Source organism: Chanos chanos, chromosome 14 (genome assembly GCF_902362185.1).
Source record: "Chanos chanos chromosome 14, fChaCha1.1, whole genome shotgun sequence".
NCBI lineage: Eukaryota > Metazoa > Chordata > Actinopteri > Gonorynchiformes > Chanidae > Chanos > Chanos chanos.
Window position 1 is genome coordinate 1,384,497 of NC_044508.1, and position 15,000 is coordinate 1,399,496.

The window sequence follows — 15,000 nt, forward strand, 5'->3', positions numbered from 1 at the left end:
GTGTGTTCTGATGCAGACCAGTTTGACCAGTGTGCTGTGATGTAGACCAGTTTGACCAGTGTGCTGTGATGCAGACCAGTTTGACCAGTGTGCTCTGATTGTGCAGTTGGAAGCACCCTGATGTCCCTCTGTACCTTCTGAGAATGGACCCTGATGCATACAGACAGCTGCCAATACAGAGAGAGACACACACTACTGCCTAGGGCTGCCACAAATGTCACAAAACAAACACACACACACACTCTCACACTGACGCACACGCACATGCGCGCACACACACACAAAATACAACCTTAAATCCCAAGGCAGAAATACACATACCCATAAATGTTAAACACACACACACACACACGCACACACACACACCGTAGCATTTGTGCAGGACTGAGATAACGTCCAGAGACGTTTCCAAAGGCAGGAAGAGTTTTCAGACATCAGAGGAAAAGATGAATCACGGTTTCAGCTGCATCTGACTTCCATTAGAGATACTCTCAAACTCTCCCTCTCCCCCTCCCTCCCTCTCTCTCTCCCTCTCTCCTTCTCCCCCTCTCCCCCTCTCTCCCCCTCTCCCACCCCCAGAACATCCTTCATTCCAAGCCTTCTGTTTGTTTGTGGACTCACTCCTTTTACTCTCTGACCTTTTCTTTATGGATGTGGACCATCCAGCATTTCTCTCAGATCTCTCTCTCTCTCTCTCTCTCTCTCTCTCTCTCTCCGCTTGTAATGAAATTCTGTGTTTTATTGGCCACTGAAATTACATACCGTTTTTTTTTTTCATCTGTGTTGGAAAAAAGCGTGTCATTTTCACTTCAAGATGTTCAAATTAGCACAACTATAACCATTTTTATTCACAGTGAATATCAAAGTATTTCGAGCACAACGCGATAATGATTTTTCTGATGATTTGAAGGAGGAGAGAAAAGGTCCTGCTCGAAGCTTGTGTTGTGAAGGTGTCATTTCTGTCAGGTGTGGTTTTGTGGTGTGACTGTGCTGATCAGTAAGTCATAATAAGTCACTCTTCCAAAACGGTTTAGTTCCAGATGGTATTGCAAAACCCAGAAATCCCTTTTCTTTGTAAACTTTGTGCTTTGACTTGCAAATATCAAGACAAAGCAGGCTGTGTGTAAAGCCATACGCCATCATCAAAGCTGGCATTTGAATGGGACTCGTCACCATTCGTAGCAATTTGCAAAACACGTTTTGACTTTCAAGACTAATAGAGTTTTCTTGCACTGAAGCGTGTATGTGTTTCTTTTTTTTGTGTGTGTGTGTGAGAGAGGTGAGAAAAAAAAATCCTGAAAAAGCCTGACTGTGTGATTTGCTACTGTGTGATTTTTCAGCCTCTGTCAGGGAGAGAAAACAGACCCTCCGGAATGTTCTCGCTATTGTTCCATTAATCTAACCGACATTTCAACATCGTCGCTCTAATTGTTGTTATTAGTGGTGAGGGGAGCACCATGAGCGGGGGGGGGGTCATGTTGGTCTTGTGGGTAATGGCAGGGGGGGGGGCAGCACAGGCTGGCATGTGGTTGGTCTAATTATGCTCTGTGTGTGTCAGATGAGGGAAAGAGGCCCAGTGGGGGTTGGCAGTAAGTGCCTACAGACAGGTGGGTTTTTTTGGTGATGGAGGTTGCTGGCTGCAAGAGCAGGTGAGAGAGCAGGTTCTCAGAGAGGGGTGTAATGTGGCGGACACCTTTTTTGGATGCCCCTTGGCACCCCTGAGATCTGTTCTAGTCAGGGCCTCAGAGGCAGAGCGAGTGTCTGACGAAGCAGAAGGAGCCGGGACCAGACGGGAATGAGGAGCGGTGGTCTGCCCTCTTCAATCCTGTCACGTCATTACTGTTCCATGTGTTTCAATCCTGTCACGTCATTACTGTTCCATGTGTTTCAATCCTGTCATGTTATTACTGTTCCATGTGTTTCAATCCTGTCACGTTATTACTGTTCCGTGTGTTTCAATCCTGTTACGTTATTACTGTTCCATGTGTTTCAATCCTGTTACGTTATTACTGTTCCATGTGTTTCAATCCTGTCACGTTATTACTGTTCCATGTGTTTCAATCCTGTTACATTACTGTTCCGTTATTACAGTTCCATGTGTTTCAATCCTGTCACGTTATTACTGTTCCATGTGTTTCAATCCTGTCACGTTACTACAGTTCCATGTGTTTCAGCAGATGTTTAAGTGTTTTACAGAAAACGTGTATATTCTTTTAAACATGAGTACTTTGCGGAGATAGATGGGGTGTAGTGTATGCAGGACTGAGTCCTTTGGGTATGTTTTGAGGTTGTAGTCTGGTGGTTGTAGTCTGGGGGCTGTTGATGGAGCAGAACAGTGGAGGTGTTGCTGTAGAGGTTGAGGGAGTGTTTCTCCACACAGAGCTTATGGAACAAAAGCCAGCGACTCCTGTACTGTTTGTCTCTCCTTTCCTCTCCACTGGTTTCCTCTCCTCTCCTCTCTCCGTCTCTCTGATGTTCCTGGGAGCAGCTGCCCCCCCTCCTCTGAGGCTGCCAGAGAAAATGAAGCCAGATGAATCAATTTGGCCCCCGGTCCTGAAGTGGCACTCCGCTTCGCTCCGGGCCTGCTCCGCGGATAATGAGCCTCCAGATTGAGCTGGAGCAGAACGACACAGAGGAACTCCCCTGCACGAAAACCCAAACACCTCCTCCTGGCAACACGGCCAACCACGGCCCCTTTTCACTGGGTTAATGGGGGTGAAGGTTCTGCTGCGGTGGGACTCTTTTCCGAACAAATTAGAGGAAGGATCCGTATCATTCTGGGAGCTGCCTGCCCCGGGCAGATGGGCGGTAGAGAGAGAGAGAGGGCGAATCCCAGAGCCCCCAGACGGGAAACAGAGGTCATGAAACGACCTAAGGAGGACCGACACCGGATGACTCGGAGTTACGACAGCCGAGAGCACAGCTGACAGGTGAAGACAAGAGGGAATGAAGTGTAGGAGAGAGAGACAGAGAGAGAGAGAGAGGGAGAGAGAGAGAGAGAGAGAGACAGAGAGAGAGAGACAGAGAGAGAGAGAGAGAGAGAGTGTAAGACAGAGGTTAAAGCCTTCCTCTAATCGAAGAGGGAGTCGCAGACCTCGGGGGCCTCCTGCCCTTGCTGCTGTAGTTCTTGGAGGTGAGGGGAGATCAAAAGAGCAGAACAACAAAGGAACAACCCCCCCCCCCCCCACCCAAACCGCTTGATCGATGTGGGGGAGACAGCCTGTAGCCCTGCGTCCTGCGTGCAGGGTGTTCGCTGCCTCTCCACACCGGCCCACAGGAAGGCTTTCTCTTGGTTTCTTTTTTTTTTCTTTCTTTCTTTTTTTTTTTTGTCCGCCCCTCCCCCTTCTCAGTGACAGCGATTTGCGGTTTGCACAGGGAGGTTTATAAAACCCTCCACTTGGAGTAAATGTGTAGACCCAAGGCAGCAGTCGACTGGGGGGGAAATTAGGAGGCTGCAGGGCCTTTTGAAGATAATTAAAAAGCACAGAGTAGGAGCCTCAGGAGACAGGCCATGGCAGACACGTTCAATACCCAAACTAATGGAGCTCATTTCCCAACGCATTATTCATGTAAAACACAGACGTTAAATTCCCCCTCTCTCTCTCTAATATAGTTTCCTCGATGTTTTTTTTTTAATGGTGGGGGGTGGGGGGGGGGGGTGGGGGCAAAGGCCTTGTTCACTGGTGATTGAACTTAACCTGTTTAACCTTGCCCCATGCAGACCCGTGGACTTTTCTGCTGTTGTAAACAAATTAATCCGTAAGGGGAGGGGGGGGGGGGGGGGGGGGGATTGTAGTGCACAATTAACAGAGTCCTTAGAGAGGAGTGTGTCTGGCTTATCGGCAGTCCATTTCACGGCCTCGCCTGCATTCCCTTCCCTGTTCTGACCCATGGGGAGCCGTCTTCACCTTCATCTGTGTCGCCACTCTTCATCACACAGAACCTCAGAGGAAACCTTGTCTGACTCCCCGGGTTTTCTCCTCTGCCCGGTCGGCTCTGAGGACGACAGGAGAGAGACAGACGACACCGTGGGGGTTTGGGTTTTATTTTAAAACCCCCGAAAACCTCCGGGCCCCCTCAACCCTGATTTCGGCTCTGCGCACCTGAGGCTTTTCCTTTGATCAGCACAGCCAAACACGACTCCGTTTTCGCTTCCGGGCTCGTCAGGACCATGGCTGCAAGCAGGAGAGATTCCCACGATTGAGTGTGAATTTTTAACATGATTTTTTAGTCTGATGTTTTGAACTGAACATGTAAACAAAACCAAACACTGATAAAGTACAGCCCTAAGTTACGGGTTGTTGTGTTGTTAAGCAGTTAAACAAAGTCAGTAATAAAAATTTGTCAAATTGTTCTGCGTGGCGTTAATCAAAATGGTGCCCTAACAGAGTTCAGGGGTGGGTTGTGCTTTTAAATCCTGGAGATGAAGTGTTCCAGCATCACACAGAGAGATTGAAACCTTGTGTGTTTAGTTATGCATTCCACAGTACAGCCGGGCAGAGAGTCCTCCCCCAGATGGCGATAGTTAAGAATTCTTTTTCTTCTCGTGGCTGATCAGTCTGATTGCTGATTTGTTACCACTGCGAGAAGACTCCAGGGTTTGTAAACACTTTGTTTGTTCTCTCTGTTTGTGCTACAGTTTGGTAAACAGAGTAATCATTGCCTGGTTCTTACAACTTTTCCCAGCATGCATTGTGTACCTTGCCTCTCCTCCCGCCCCCCCCCCCTTCTGAAAGTCTCGGGGACGCTGGATGCCCGAACAGCCAACAGCCCCGTCTTTTACGGACCGACGTGCAGGGGCTGATTGGATTGTCAGCTTGTCAGAAGTGAGCAAAACAACTGCCTTGACTGGAGAGCCACACTCAGACTTGATTAGGAACACCTGCCGCGTGCGTGTGCTGCACCGTACATGACGTGGTGGGGACGTCGCGGTAGTGTTGTGGACGCGTTTCCGCGGCTGTCGCCGCCGCTGTCCTCGGTGGTGATTTGTTCAGCCAATCGTTGGCCTCGCTCAGCGGCGAATGTGGGTAATTAAATGGGACTTGGTGACTGTTTGGCTTGCATCGCGGGAGCAGCCGGCCAGCAGACAGCCGTGCCTTTGGCAGCCAGGTGGCTGTTCACAGGACCTGTCAGATTAGATGATGACCCTCTTAATTCTGCCCAGCCGGGGGCCGTAATTGATATTTACCGGCAAAGGTTAATTGTACCAGTGATCTCCTTAAATTGCCACGGAGAGAGAATGATGTGCACCTCCCCCTCCGGGCCACCAGGGAGCAACGTGCCCAGCTGCTGCTCAGATGGATTACAGCCTCCAGGACTCTTGCCCGGTCTCCGCTGGGAGTCTGTGTAGAGGGAAAATGGGATGGGCCACACCTGCGGGAGGACTGACGTCATGTGTCTGGCCCCGCCCCCGCGGGCTGTGGCAGATGGCCTCCCGCAGTATAGCAAACCCCAGGTGTGATGATGATAATAAGGAAAATGGACCACTGGCCAAAAAAGAAAAAAAAAAAAAAGAGAGAAAGATTGAGTGGACAAAGAGAGGCTGTCCTCACTGAATGGTATTCTGTGTTGTATGCAGATGGCCAACTGAGCAGGTTTCTGCAGACCTGTTTTCCAGGTGAACAATCTGTGTAATGGGAGAACTGTTTTGCATCTATTCAAACTATAAACCAATACTCTCACCGTGGAAACCAGTGTTTTTCACCGGAATATTCACCTAAAGTTTTAATTGAACACTTATGATTATGACTAGGTAATTTAAAACTGAGTTAGAAAAAGCCACTGTGCGACTGTGTGTGTGTGTGTGTGTGTGTGTGTTTGGTGGGGGGGGGGGCATTGCCGTGGTAACATGTGCTAACGCTGTGATGATGTAATGTAACAAAGGGTGCTTTTTTTTTCATCGGCAGTTTAAGTCGGTGCTGGGACCAGCAGGAAGGAACACAGATGAGCATGGTGTACCAGAGCTCCATCAGCCTCACAGAAGCAGCTCCAAAGACCGGCTCAGTGAGGTGAGTACCACCCCCACCCCCACCCCCTGACCCCCAACCTCTTTATGACACCCTTCCTATCCCCTCTGACACCCAGTGAAGGTCACTCAGCAACATGCTGTTAGCCTACAGTACCCAGGGTTCTGTGGACTAGGGTGGGACTGATAGGTTGGGTTGTGGGGGGTTGGGGGTTGTGGAAAGGGGGGGGGGTTAGGGGATGGGTTGTAAAAGCAGTAGGGGCAAGGGTGGGATGCCACGTGATGTTTCAGGAAGGGTGGTGTTTGCCTGTGGAATGACCCAGTGCTCCAACACCAGGTGGAGGCTGACCTCCTGACCCAGACGGCCAGGGGTCAAAAGCTGATCCTGTAATTGCCACGCGTTAGTTCGGTCTAAGTGACAGCGTGAGCGCGGTGGGCCTGGGTGGGGGCGTGTCAGGCCGCCCTGGTATGAAGTTATGTGTGCAGCTGAGGCACAGGGAAAGTAATGAGAATTTATGCCAATTCCCTGGGCGCCTCATTTTTAAATGAATGTGGAATATGCTTCCCTAACTAACGCCTGTCAAAGCGTGCCGTTAAACCCCCGCACTAAATTTAATCAGACTGCTCACTCAGCCACCCCAGTGCAAGGAGGCACTGCAGCTCCACACGCCTCACTGAGTTAGGAGGCAGAAAACAACGGAGAAATGATTTTAATGAACGTATTAAAAACGTTCGTCGGGCAACTGGAGATTCTTAGCAGGATTAGACCGAGAACAGGATGCTCTGCAAGTTTTCTCCCCCCCCCCCCCCCCCCCCCCCAACCCATCTTGTCTCTGCCATTTTTCGTGAATTTTCATGAAAGGGGTTTTTTTGGGTTTTTTGCGAGTTGTGAGAGAAAAAAGCCGGTGTTGGGAGATAAAAGGGAGATGTTGGTTGACAGGTCTGACAGCGAAATGCGACAGTGAGGGAGGAGAGGGGAGGATGGAGGAGGGGGTGTTTATGGGGGAGGGGTGTAGCTGTTGAAAATTGCATGCTGTAATCGCTGACGGTGTTAGATATGGTGTGTCTCTCTAATCTCCTGCCAAACAAACAGCACTAAAAACAGATCACTGTGCCAGCGTGCTCCCTATCGGTCCATCTCTTCCGCCGAAGAAACAGGCATTCTGTCCACGTCCTCGCACAGAGAGAGCCTCTTGGCTGCTGTTTTTGGCCACTGATGTTTACAAACAACGTTGGCGTCTGTTAAACGCCACAAAGCATCAGGCGAATGCTCAGTTTCCCTCAAAATGTGCAGAATGCATTTTGATATCCACTTCAAAGACTCCTGGGCTTTTACACAGGTCATCTAATGACGCCCGTCGCAGAGAACAAGCTTTTTTTCCCTCCTTTGTTTTCTTTGTTGAAAACGCCAGAGGAGTTTGGCGGCGAAAAAGAACCGCATCTAAAAGCGGAAGCACGGTTTGAAGGCACCCAACACGTGGGCTGGTGTTTGTTTGTTTGTTTGTTTGTTTGTTTGTTCAGGGGCCGTGGCAGAATCGGTATATGAGGTTTTGCTTTGACAGGGTAATTCTGCTCTGGGTTCAGTCAGGCCTCCTCCTGCCAAGCGCTGGAGGGATTAGAGAAATGTGGGGACAGTTGTTGTTTTTTGGCATTTGTGTTCCCAAAGAATGGAGAGAGGCGAAGAGAATTCTAGAAGCACAGAGCAAAGACGGGCATCTTGCTAAGTTCTGATTGGATCCTTCTTAGCTGCCATGCCACCAGAACCAGTCATGTGACCATTAGTGTAGAACCCAGCCCCTCCCCTCATGTCACCATGGCTCATACTGGTAGCAGTGATGGGGAAGGTGATGTGAGGGGCAGTGATGGAGATGGTGATGTGGGCGGGGGCAGTGATGGAGATGGTGATGTGGGCGGTGGCAGTGATGGAGATGGTGATGTGGGTGGGGGCAGTGATGGAGATGGTGATGTGAGGGGCAGTGATGGAGATGGTGATGTGGGTGGTGGCAGTGATGGAGATGGTGATGTGGGTGATGGCAGTGATGGAGATGGTGATGGGGGGGCAGTGATGGAGATGGTGATGTGAGGGGCAGTGATGGAGATGGTGAGGTGGGTGGGGTCAGTGATGGAGATGGTGATGTGAGGGGCAGTGATGGAGATGGTGATGTGAGGGGCAGTGATGGAGATGGTGATGTGGGTGGTGGCAGTGATGGAGATGGTGATGTGAGGGGCAGTGATGGAGATGGTGAGGTGGGTGGGGTCAGTGATGGAGATGGTGATGTGAGGGGCAGTGATGGAGATGGTGATGTGAGGGGCAGTGATGGAGATGGTGATGTGGGTGGTGGCAGTGATGGAGATGGTGATGTGGATGGTGGCAGTGATGGAGATGGTGATGTGAGGGGCAGTGATGGAGATGGTGATGTGGGGGCAGTGATGGAGATGTGGGTGGGACAATTGTGGGGAGGGGAAGAAAGGATCAGGGGGTGGGTTTATCAGCATTTTCTCTCTCAATGGCTTAAAAAAAGCCCCCAGAAGCAACCCCCCCCCCCCATCCCCAAGCCACCCCCTAAACTCTTTTGAATTGGTAAGCCCTGGAGAATGAGGTGCATGTATAATGGTGTTTAAGAGACAGAGAGACAGAGTGTGTGTGTTATGTTGTGCTGTGTTGTGCTGCGTTGCGCTGTGCTGTGCTGTGCTGTGTTGTGCTGAGTTGTGCTGTATTGTGTTGTGCTGTGTTGTGTTGTGCTGTGTTGTGCTGTGCTGTGTTGTGTTGTGTTGTGTTGTGCTGTGTTGTGCTGCGTTGCGCTGTGCTGTGCTGTGCTGTGCTGTGCTGTGCTGTGTTGTGTTGTGTTGTGCTGTGTTGTGTTGTGCTGTGTTGTGCTGTGCTGTGCTGTGTTGTGCTGTGCTGTGTTGTGTTGTGCTGTGTTGTGTTGTGCTGTGTTGTGCTGTGCTGTGCTGTGCTGTGCTGTGTTGCGTTGCGTTGAGCTGTGCTGTGTTGTGCTGTGCTGTGCTGTGTTATGCTGTGTTGTGCTGTGTTGTGTTGTGCTGTGTTGTGTTGTGCTGTGTTGTGTTGTGCTGTGTTATGTTGTGCTGTGTTGTGCTGTGTTGTGTTGTGCTGTGTTGTGCTGTGCTGTGTTGTGTTGTGCTGTGTTGTGTTGTGCTGTGCTGTGTTGTGCTGTGTTGTGTTATGTTGTGCTGTGTTGTGCTGTGTTGTGTTGTGCTGTGCTGTGCTGTGTTGTGCTGCGTTGCGCTGTGTGTTGTGCTGTGTTGTGCTGTGTTGTGTTGTGTTGTGTTGTGCAGTGTTGTGTTGTGTTGTGTTGTGTTGTGTTGTGCTGTGTTGTGTTGTGTTGTGTTGTGTTGTGTTGTGTTGTGCTGTGCTGTGCTGTGCTGTGTTGTGTTGTGTTGTGTTGCGTTGCGTTGAGCTGTGCTGTGCTGTGCTGTGTTGTGCTGTGTTGTGCTGTGCTGTGCTGTGTTGTGCTGTGCTGTGTTGTGCTGTGTTGTGTTGTGTTGCGTTGCGTTGAGCTGTGCTGTGCTGTGTTGTGCTGTGCTGTGCTGTGCTGTGCTGTGCTGTGTTGTGCTGTGTTGTGTTGTGCTGTGTTGTGTTGTGCTGTGTTGTGCTGTGCTGTGTTATGTTGTGCTGTGTTGTGCTGTGCTGTGTTGTGCTGTGTTATGTTGTGCTGTGCTGTGCTGTGCTGTGCTGTGCTGTGTTGTGCTGTGCTGGGCTGTGTTGTGCTGTGCTGTGTTGTGCTGTGCTGGGCTGTGTTGCGCTGTGCTGGGCTTTGTTGCGCTGTGCTGTGCTGTGCTGTGCTGTGCTGTGCTGTGTTGTGCTGTGCTGTGCTGGGCTGTGTTGCACTGTGCTGTGCTGTGCTGGGCTGTGCTGTGTGCCCCAGCTCCTTGGTGCACAGGGTTGCTGTTTCTTTAATGGATCTGCCCCCTCCGCCCTCTGTCTCTCCGTTCTTTCGTTCGGCGGCAGTAAATCGAATGCATTGTCCCTCATTATCATTTAAATAAGGCCCTCTTTCTCCTCAAGACACTACGGCGCCAACTAACCCCACGTTGTAGGGCTAATTCCAAACATTTAGACACGTGCACGCGCAAACACACACGCGCACACACACACACACACACAAGCATGAGTACAAACACGCGTGTATAATGCACATCTCTCTCTTTCTCTTTCTCCCTCTCTCCCTTTCCATTCTCTCTCACAATCTTTCATACATGCACACACACACACACACTCTCTCTCTCTGTCTCTCTCTCTTCCTCCACTGTCTCCATTCTTTCTCACAAGCAACCATGCATGTGGGCACGCTCACACACATAAACACGCACACATAAACACACACACACACACATACACACACACTCTCTCCCTCTGTCTCTGTCTCTGTCTTTTACACACACTTTTGTTCACTGCATTCTGTGCCTTCCGCGGTCTGAAGAGGAGAATGAGAATGAGAGACAGGAGACACAGAGGAAACAGGAGCAGGAATCGGAGCAGTAATGGTGTTTTTATTCCCGTCGAGCTCCATTTCCAGTTTGAATATGGGGGCACCTCCATAATTGTCCCAGCAGGGGCAGCCTGTGACTCAGAGCCGAGCGACTGGTCTCGGATTCGTGCCCAGAACAGGAACAGGTGCAGACCAAGTGGAGGCAGAGCAGACAGGCATGCTGGGATTGAAATACTGGCAAGGGCAAAATTGGTGTTGTAGAAGACTTCTCTGGAGACTAGGGCCAGAAATTGGCAATCAAAAAAAAAAAAAAAGAAAGAAAGAAAGAAAAAACGAAGAAAGGACAGGAGGGAGAGGAGAGAGAGAACGGGAGGAAAAGGAGGGATGAGTGAATTGGTATTCTGACCACTCTTCCTCTTCACAGGCCTCCACTGTGAAGCCTTTCTTAGGAGCACTGTGCTCTGTCTTTACCCACCTACAGGGGGCGATGTAGACCCCACGCAATACTGAAGCTGTACAACGCTGCAGCCAAGCACACAGCTTCACTCTGAACTCTGAAAAAAAAAAGCCCAAGCCAAATCAAATGTGTTGAGTCTTGCTGATCTCATAGATGGTGTCTCGCCCACATTTGAAACGATTCAGAGACTGATCGTATCCTCTGCATGGAAACCCTCCTCATCTGATCAATATTCAAGCAAAAGTGATGTGAACTGACATTAGAGCCTGTTTGAGTTCACCTTTAAGTGTTGATGTTGCCTGTGTAGGGAACAGTATCTGTGTATCTGTGAAGATACAGTGTTAGTCTTGACATCGATGGGCTCTGTTGTTCTGACGGGATCATAGTTCAGAACGTATAAAATCCCTAAATGTCAGTCAGGAGATTTGTGTACAGCAGACATGGACCAATCCACTGTTCTGAACATTTGGTTTGGTCCCAGTATTCGTCACCGCTCCCGTTCCGTATGACCTTGGTCTCTGATAAAAGAAAGGACATAGGGCCGTGTGAGTGAACCAGGACAGGGCCCAGTCACCTGTAAACACCTGTACACCCAGGTCTGGTGACCTCTCACCCAGGGCCTTCACTCCAGGTGTTTTGCTCCAATCAGAGCTAATCTAACAGCAAACCTTAACACCAACAGTAACTGTGCACCTTAACACCGCATTTGGTGTAATAACAGTATTAATTCTGATCCTCAACCTCATTTGCAGCCAGTTGTCCATTTGAATGGGCTATGTGTACAAATCATGTAGAATTGTTATAATACACTGTTATATGATTTGTATAAAAATGGAGTTGTGTAAAAATGGTGTTCAGAGGGTGAGTTCCCTGTGTCTGACTTCCTCTGTAGTCTCAGTCATGTGAGTGATGTGCCAGAAGTCAGGCCACTCTACCTTGGCCCTGGGAAAGGCTGGGGAGAGAGAGAGAGAGAGAGAGAGAGAGAGAGAGGGACTCTCATTAAATGAGTGGAAGCAGGGGATAAAAAAAGGTTAATGCGAATATTGATATTAAAGCTTGGGGCTTTCATCTTGTCTGTGTCAGCGTGGAGAAAAGACTTAAAGGTCACCACTGTTCTTCTCTCTCTCTCTCTTTCTCTCTCTCTCTCCCTCTCTCTCTCTCTCTCTCTCTCTCTCTCTCTCTCTCTCTCTCTGTCTCTCTCCCCAGAGCTCAGCCCACTCCCTGTCTGGACGCGGCTACTCGGTAAGTGACATTTCTGTGCTTGGCTGCGTTCGTGTTGGTGGAATTATGATCCCGTTTTTTTCCCGGGCCGTGAGGGGCCTCTCCGTGGACATTTTAATTATGTTAAATGGAGTAATGGTGAAATTCTGATATTAGAGACATTACTCTTGGACGGCTGACTGATTAAATCACACAGAAGGTGTCCTGTCTTATGACGCGTCTTTTATTTACGACCTTTATATTACCCGTGCTCAGCCACTCTAAGTGTCACAGACGACGTCTTCTTCAGCGTTTCGCCGGCTATAAGGCGCGGCTGAAGCTTCTGGCTGTAGCGGTAAAAGACCACAACTCCCAGTGAGCTGTCTGACCTGTTAATCGTATTAAAAAAAGAGAGAGAAAGAAAGAAGGAGAAGGGGTTTTGGGTGGTCAGAGTTTGTGCTGTAAAACTAGCCCTGAATCAGATAAAGCTGCATCACTGTCTCTCGTATCATTAAGATGAGACAAAAAACGAAGTGTTGGCCCCTTGCACCTGAAAAAGCTTAAAAAAAATCAGTAAATCAATAAAAACCCACTGAATATACATTTTCTAGAGCTGAAGATACTCTGTAAAAATATGAAAGGATTTTGTCAGGGGTGGTACCATCTCCTGAGAAATTTCCCCCCCAATTCTTTACATACAACAGTTTAATTACCTCCTCTCTTCGCTCTTCTCTTATTCTCTGTCTGTTTTTCTTGGTTAACATTGTGAAAGTTCAGGGTGTATCATAAGTCCTAATGCTTCTCACTGTGGAACATCTGGGCTTTTCCCAACTGCAACCGCTTTGAGCCAACAGTCAAAATATCAGCACTTCTTCTGTCACCTCGTCTGGGTTCTGGGATCGGGGGGTGGGTGGGGGGGGGTGACAGGTTGCCTGTTTATACCAGATAAAAGTGACTTTTGCATAAACATTTTGTGCGAGACAGACGTTTGCTGTCGCCTGTCTGGAATATGAACAGTGGTGTGACTATAGGTGCAATATTTGTAAATGTTTGAATGTTCACGATGCTGCTGTCGATGACAGTTGTGTTTGTGTTTGTGTTTGTGTTTACACTTCTAGAACGGTGTGATCGCCTCATTAATTATTGTGACTGTTGTAATATTTTTGTTGTTTAAACCTCCTGTGCATGTGCAAAAGTGATTGCTTTTTTCCCTCTTCAGTTTTTAGTGTTGGTTAGCCTGTTGGAAAACAGTAGTCTAAAACAGTCAGTTTTTAGTCTTGGTTAGCCTGTTGGAAAACAGTAGTCTAAAACAGTCAGTTTTTAGTCTTGGTTAGCCTGTTGGAAAACAGTAGTCTAAAACAGTCAGTTTTTAGTCTTGGTTAGCCTGTTGGAAAACAGTAGTCTAAAACAGTCAATGCTCAATGAATAAATCCAAAATAACAGTCAGAATCTTCTGGAATCATGCAAGTAGCTAAATTAAAGCAGGGCTTCAATACCATCTGCCTCTGATGTTATTTTGTTGTTGTTGTTGTTGTTGTTGTTGTTGTTGTTATTTGAAGAGTTAGGACATGTGGACAAAACCATGCACTACCCTTTAGTTTTGAATGACATAACAAACTGCAGGAGGCAGGCAGACAGAGAGAGAGAGACACAGAGAGAGAGAGAGACAGAGAGAGACAGACAGACAGACAGAGAGAGACAGACAGACAGACAGAGAGAGAGACAGAGAGAGAGATGAGGGGGAAAGATAGCCCACCCAGTAAAGAAAAGAAAATGGACTGAAGGGGGAAGAAAGAAAGAAAAAGAAGGGAGAGAAAAGACGACTGAAGACGCTGACAGGAAGAAACACGTTGTGACGTTGCAGCCTTGTGGTGTCGCTGAGTGAGGCCTATGTGTGTGTGTGTGTGTGTGTGTGTGTGTGTGTGTCTGTGTGCGTGTGTGTGTACGTGTGAGTGCGTGTGTGTGCATGTGTGCGTGCGTGTGTGGGTGAGCGTGCGTGCGTGTGTGTGTGTGTATCAGGGGGGCCTGTTTGAGGCAGACTGTTGGAAGAGATGGTGTGAAGCAGAGCTGAAGACTAGAGAGAGAGAGAGAGAGAGAGAGAGAGAGAGAGTGTGTCAGTTATCAGCTGGTCACCTCTGCAGGCCTTGATAGACATCTCAGTTTGAGTCTTTGAGGTGTTTTCATCAGACACACACACACACAAGTGCACGTGCACACACACACTCTGACGTGATGTTTTCGATAATGAAAGAAAATGAATTTGTAGTAAAGCAGGAAACATTCATGAAGAGATGATGGGGGAGAGACAGCCAGGATCTTTTCCCTGGCAGTGTGAGCACAGCATGTGTGTGTGTGAGCTTTTCTGAAACTCCTGTTCCAGTCACCGGCTGTGTGAGGACAGCGTGTGTGTGTGTGAGCTTTTCTGAAACTCCTGTTCCAGTCATTGAAGCATTGTCCAGACAGGAGAGAAACACAGAAGGGCCACAGAAATGGGGCCATGTTTCTGTGAGGGTGGATTCTGTGATGATATCTGATGCTGGGAACCCAAATTGGTCACCGTTTCCTGTCACCACATCCGACTGGTGTTGGCTGTGGTCTGTCTGACTGGTTTTCCCTCCTCAGACTGGTTAAATGAATCATTCTCTGGTCTTTGGCTGAAAGGAAGGTGCATGACTAAACTGTACTGGGTGTTCTTGACATTATACCGTCTGTTAGATTCCAAAAACAGATTTAAATGAGTGAGATTTTAACACCATGTGTTGAAATCTTAATTTCAGATCATTCACTGAGTGGTTCTAACAAGAGTGACAGCAATGATCCAGCTATGAAGACAACACACACATACGCACACACACACACTCACTCACGCATTCATACGCACACACGCATATACTCACACACACACATGCACGCACGCATGCGCGCAC

The 15,000-nt window shown here is 48.7% G+C and overlaps 1 protein-coding gene across 4 annotated transcripts in view; it reads left to right on the forward strand.

Moving 5' to 3' along the window:
- fbrsl1 (fibrosin-like 1) overlaps window positions 1–15,000 on the forward strand; it is a 247,612-nt gene that overhangs the window by 72,171 nt on the left and 160,441 nt on the right. For all 4 annotated transcript variants that reach the window (XM_030792075.1, XM_030792073.1, XM_030792071.1 and 1 more), the window contains exons 3-4: window positions 5,907–6,008; window positions 12,080–12,115. In XM_030792075.1, coding sequence (XP_030647935.1) covers window positions 5,907–6,008; window positions 12,080–12,115 — 138 coding nt within the window. The remainder of the gene's footprint in view (window positions 1–5,906; window positions 6,009–12,079; window positions 12,116–15,000) is intronic.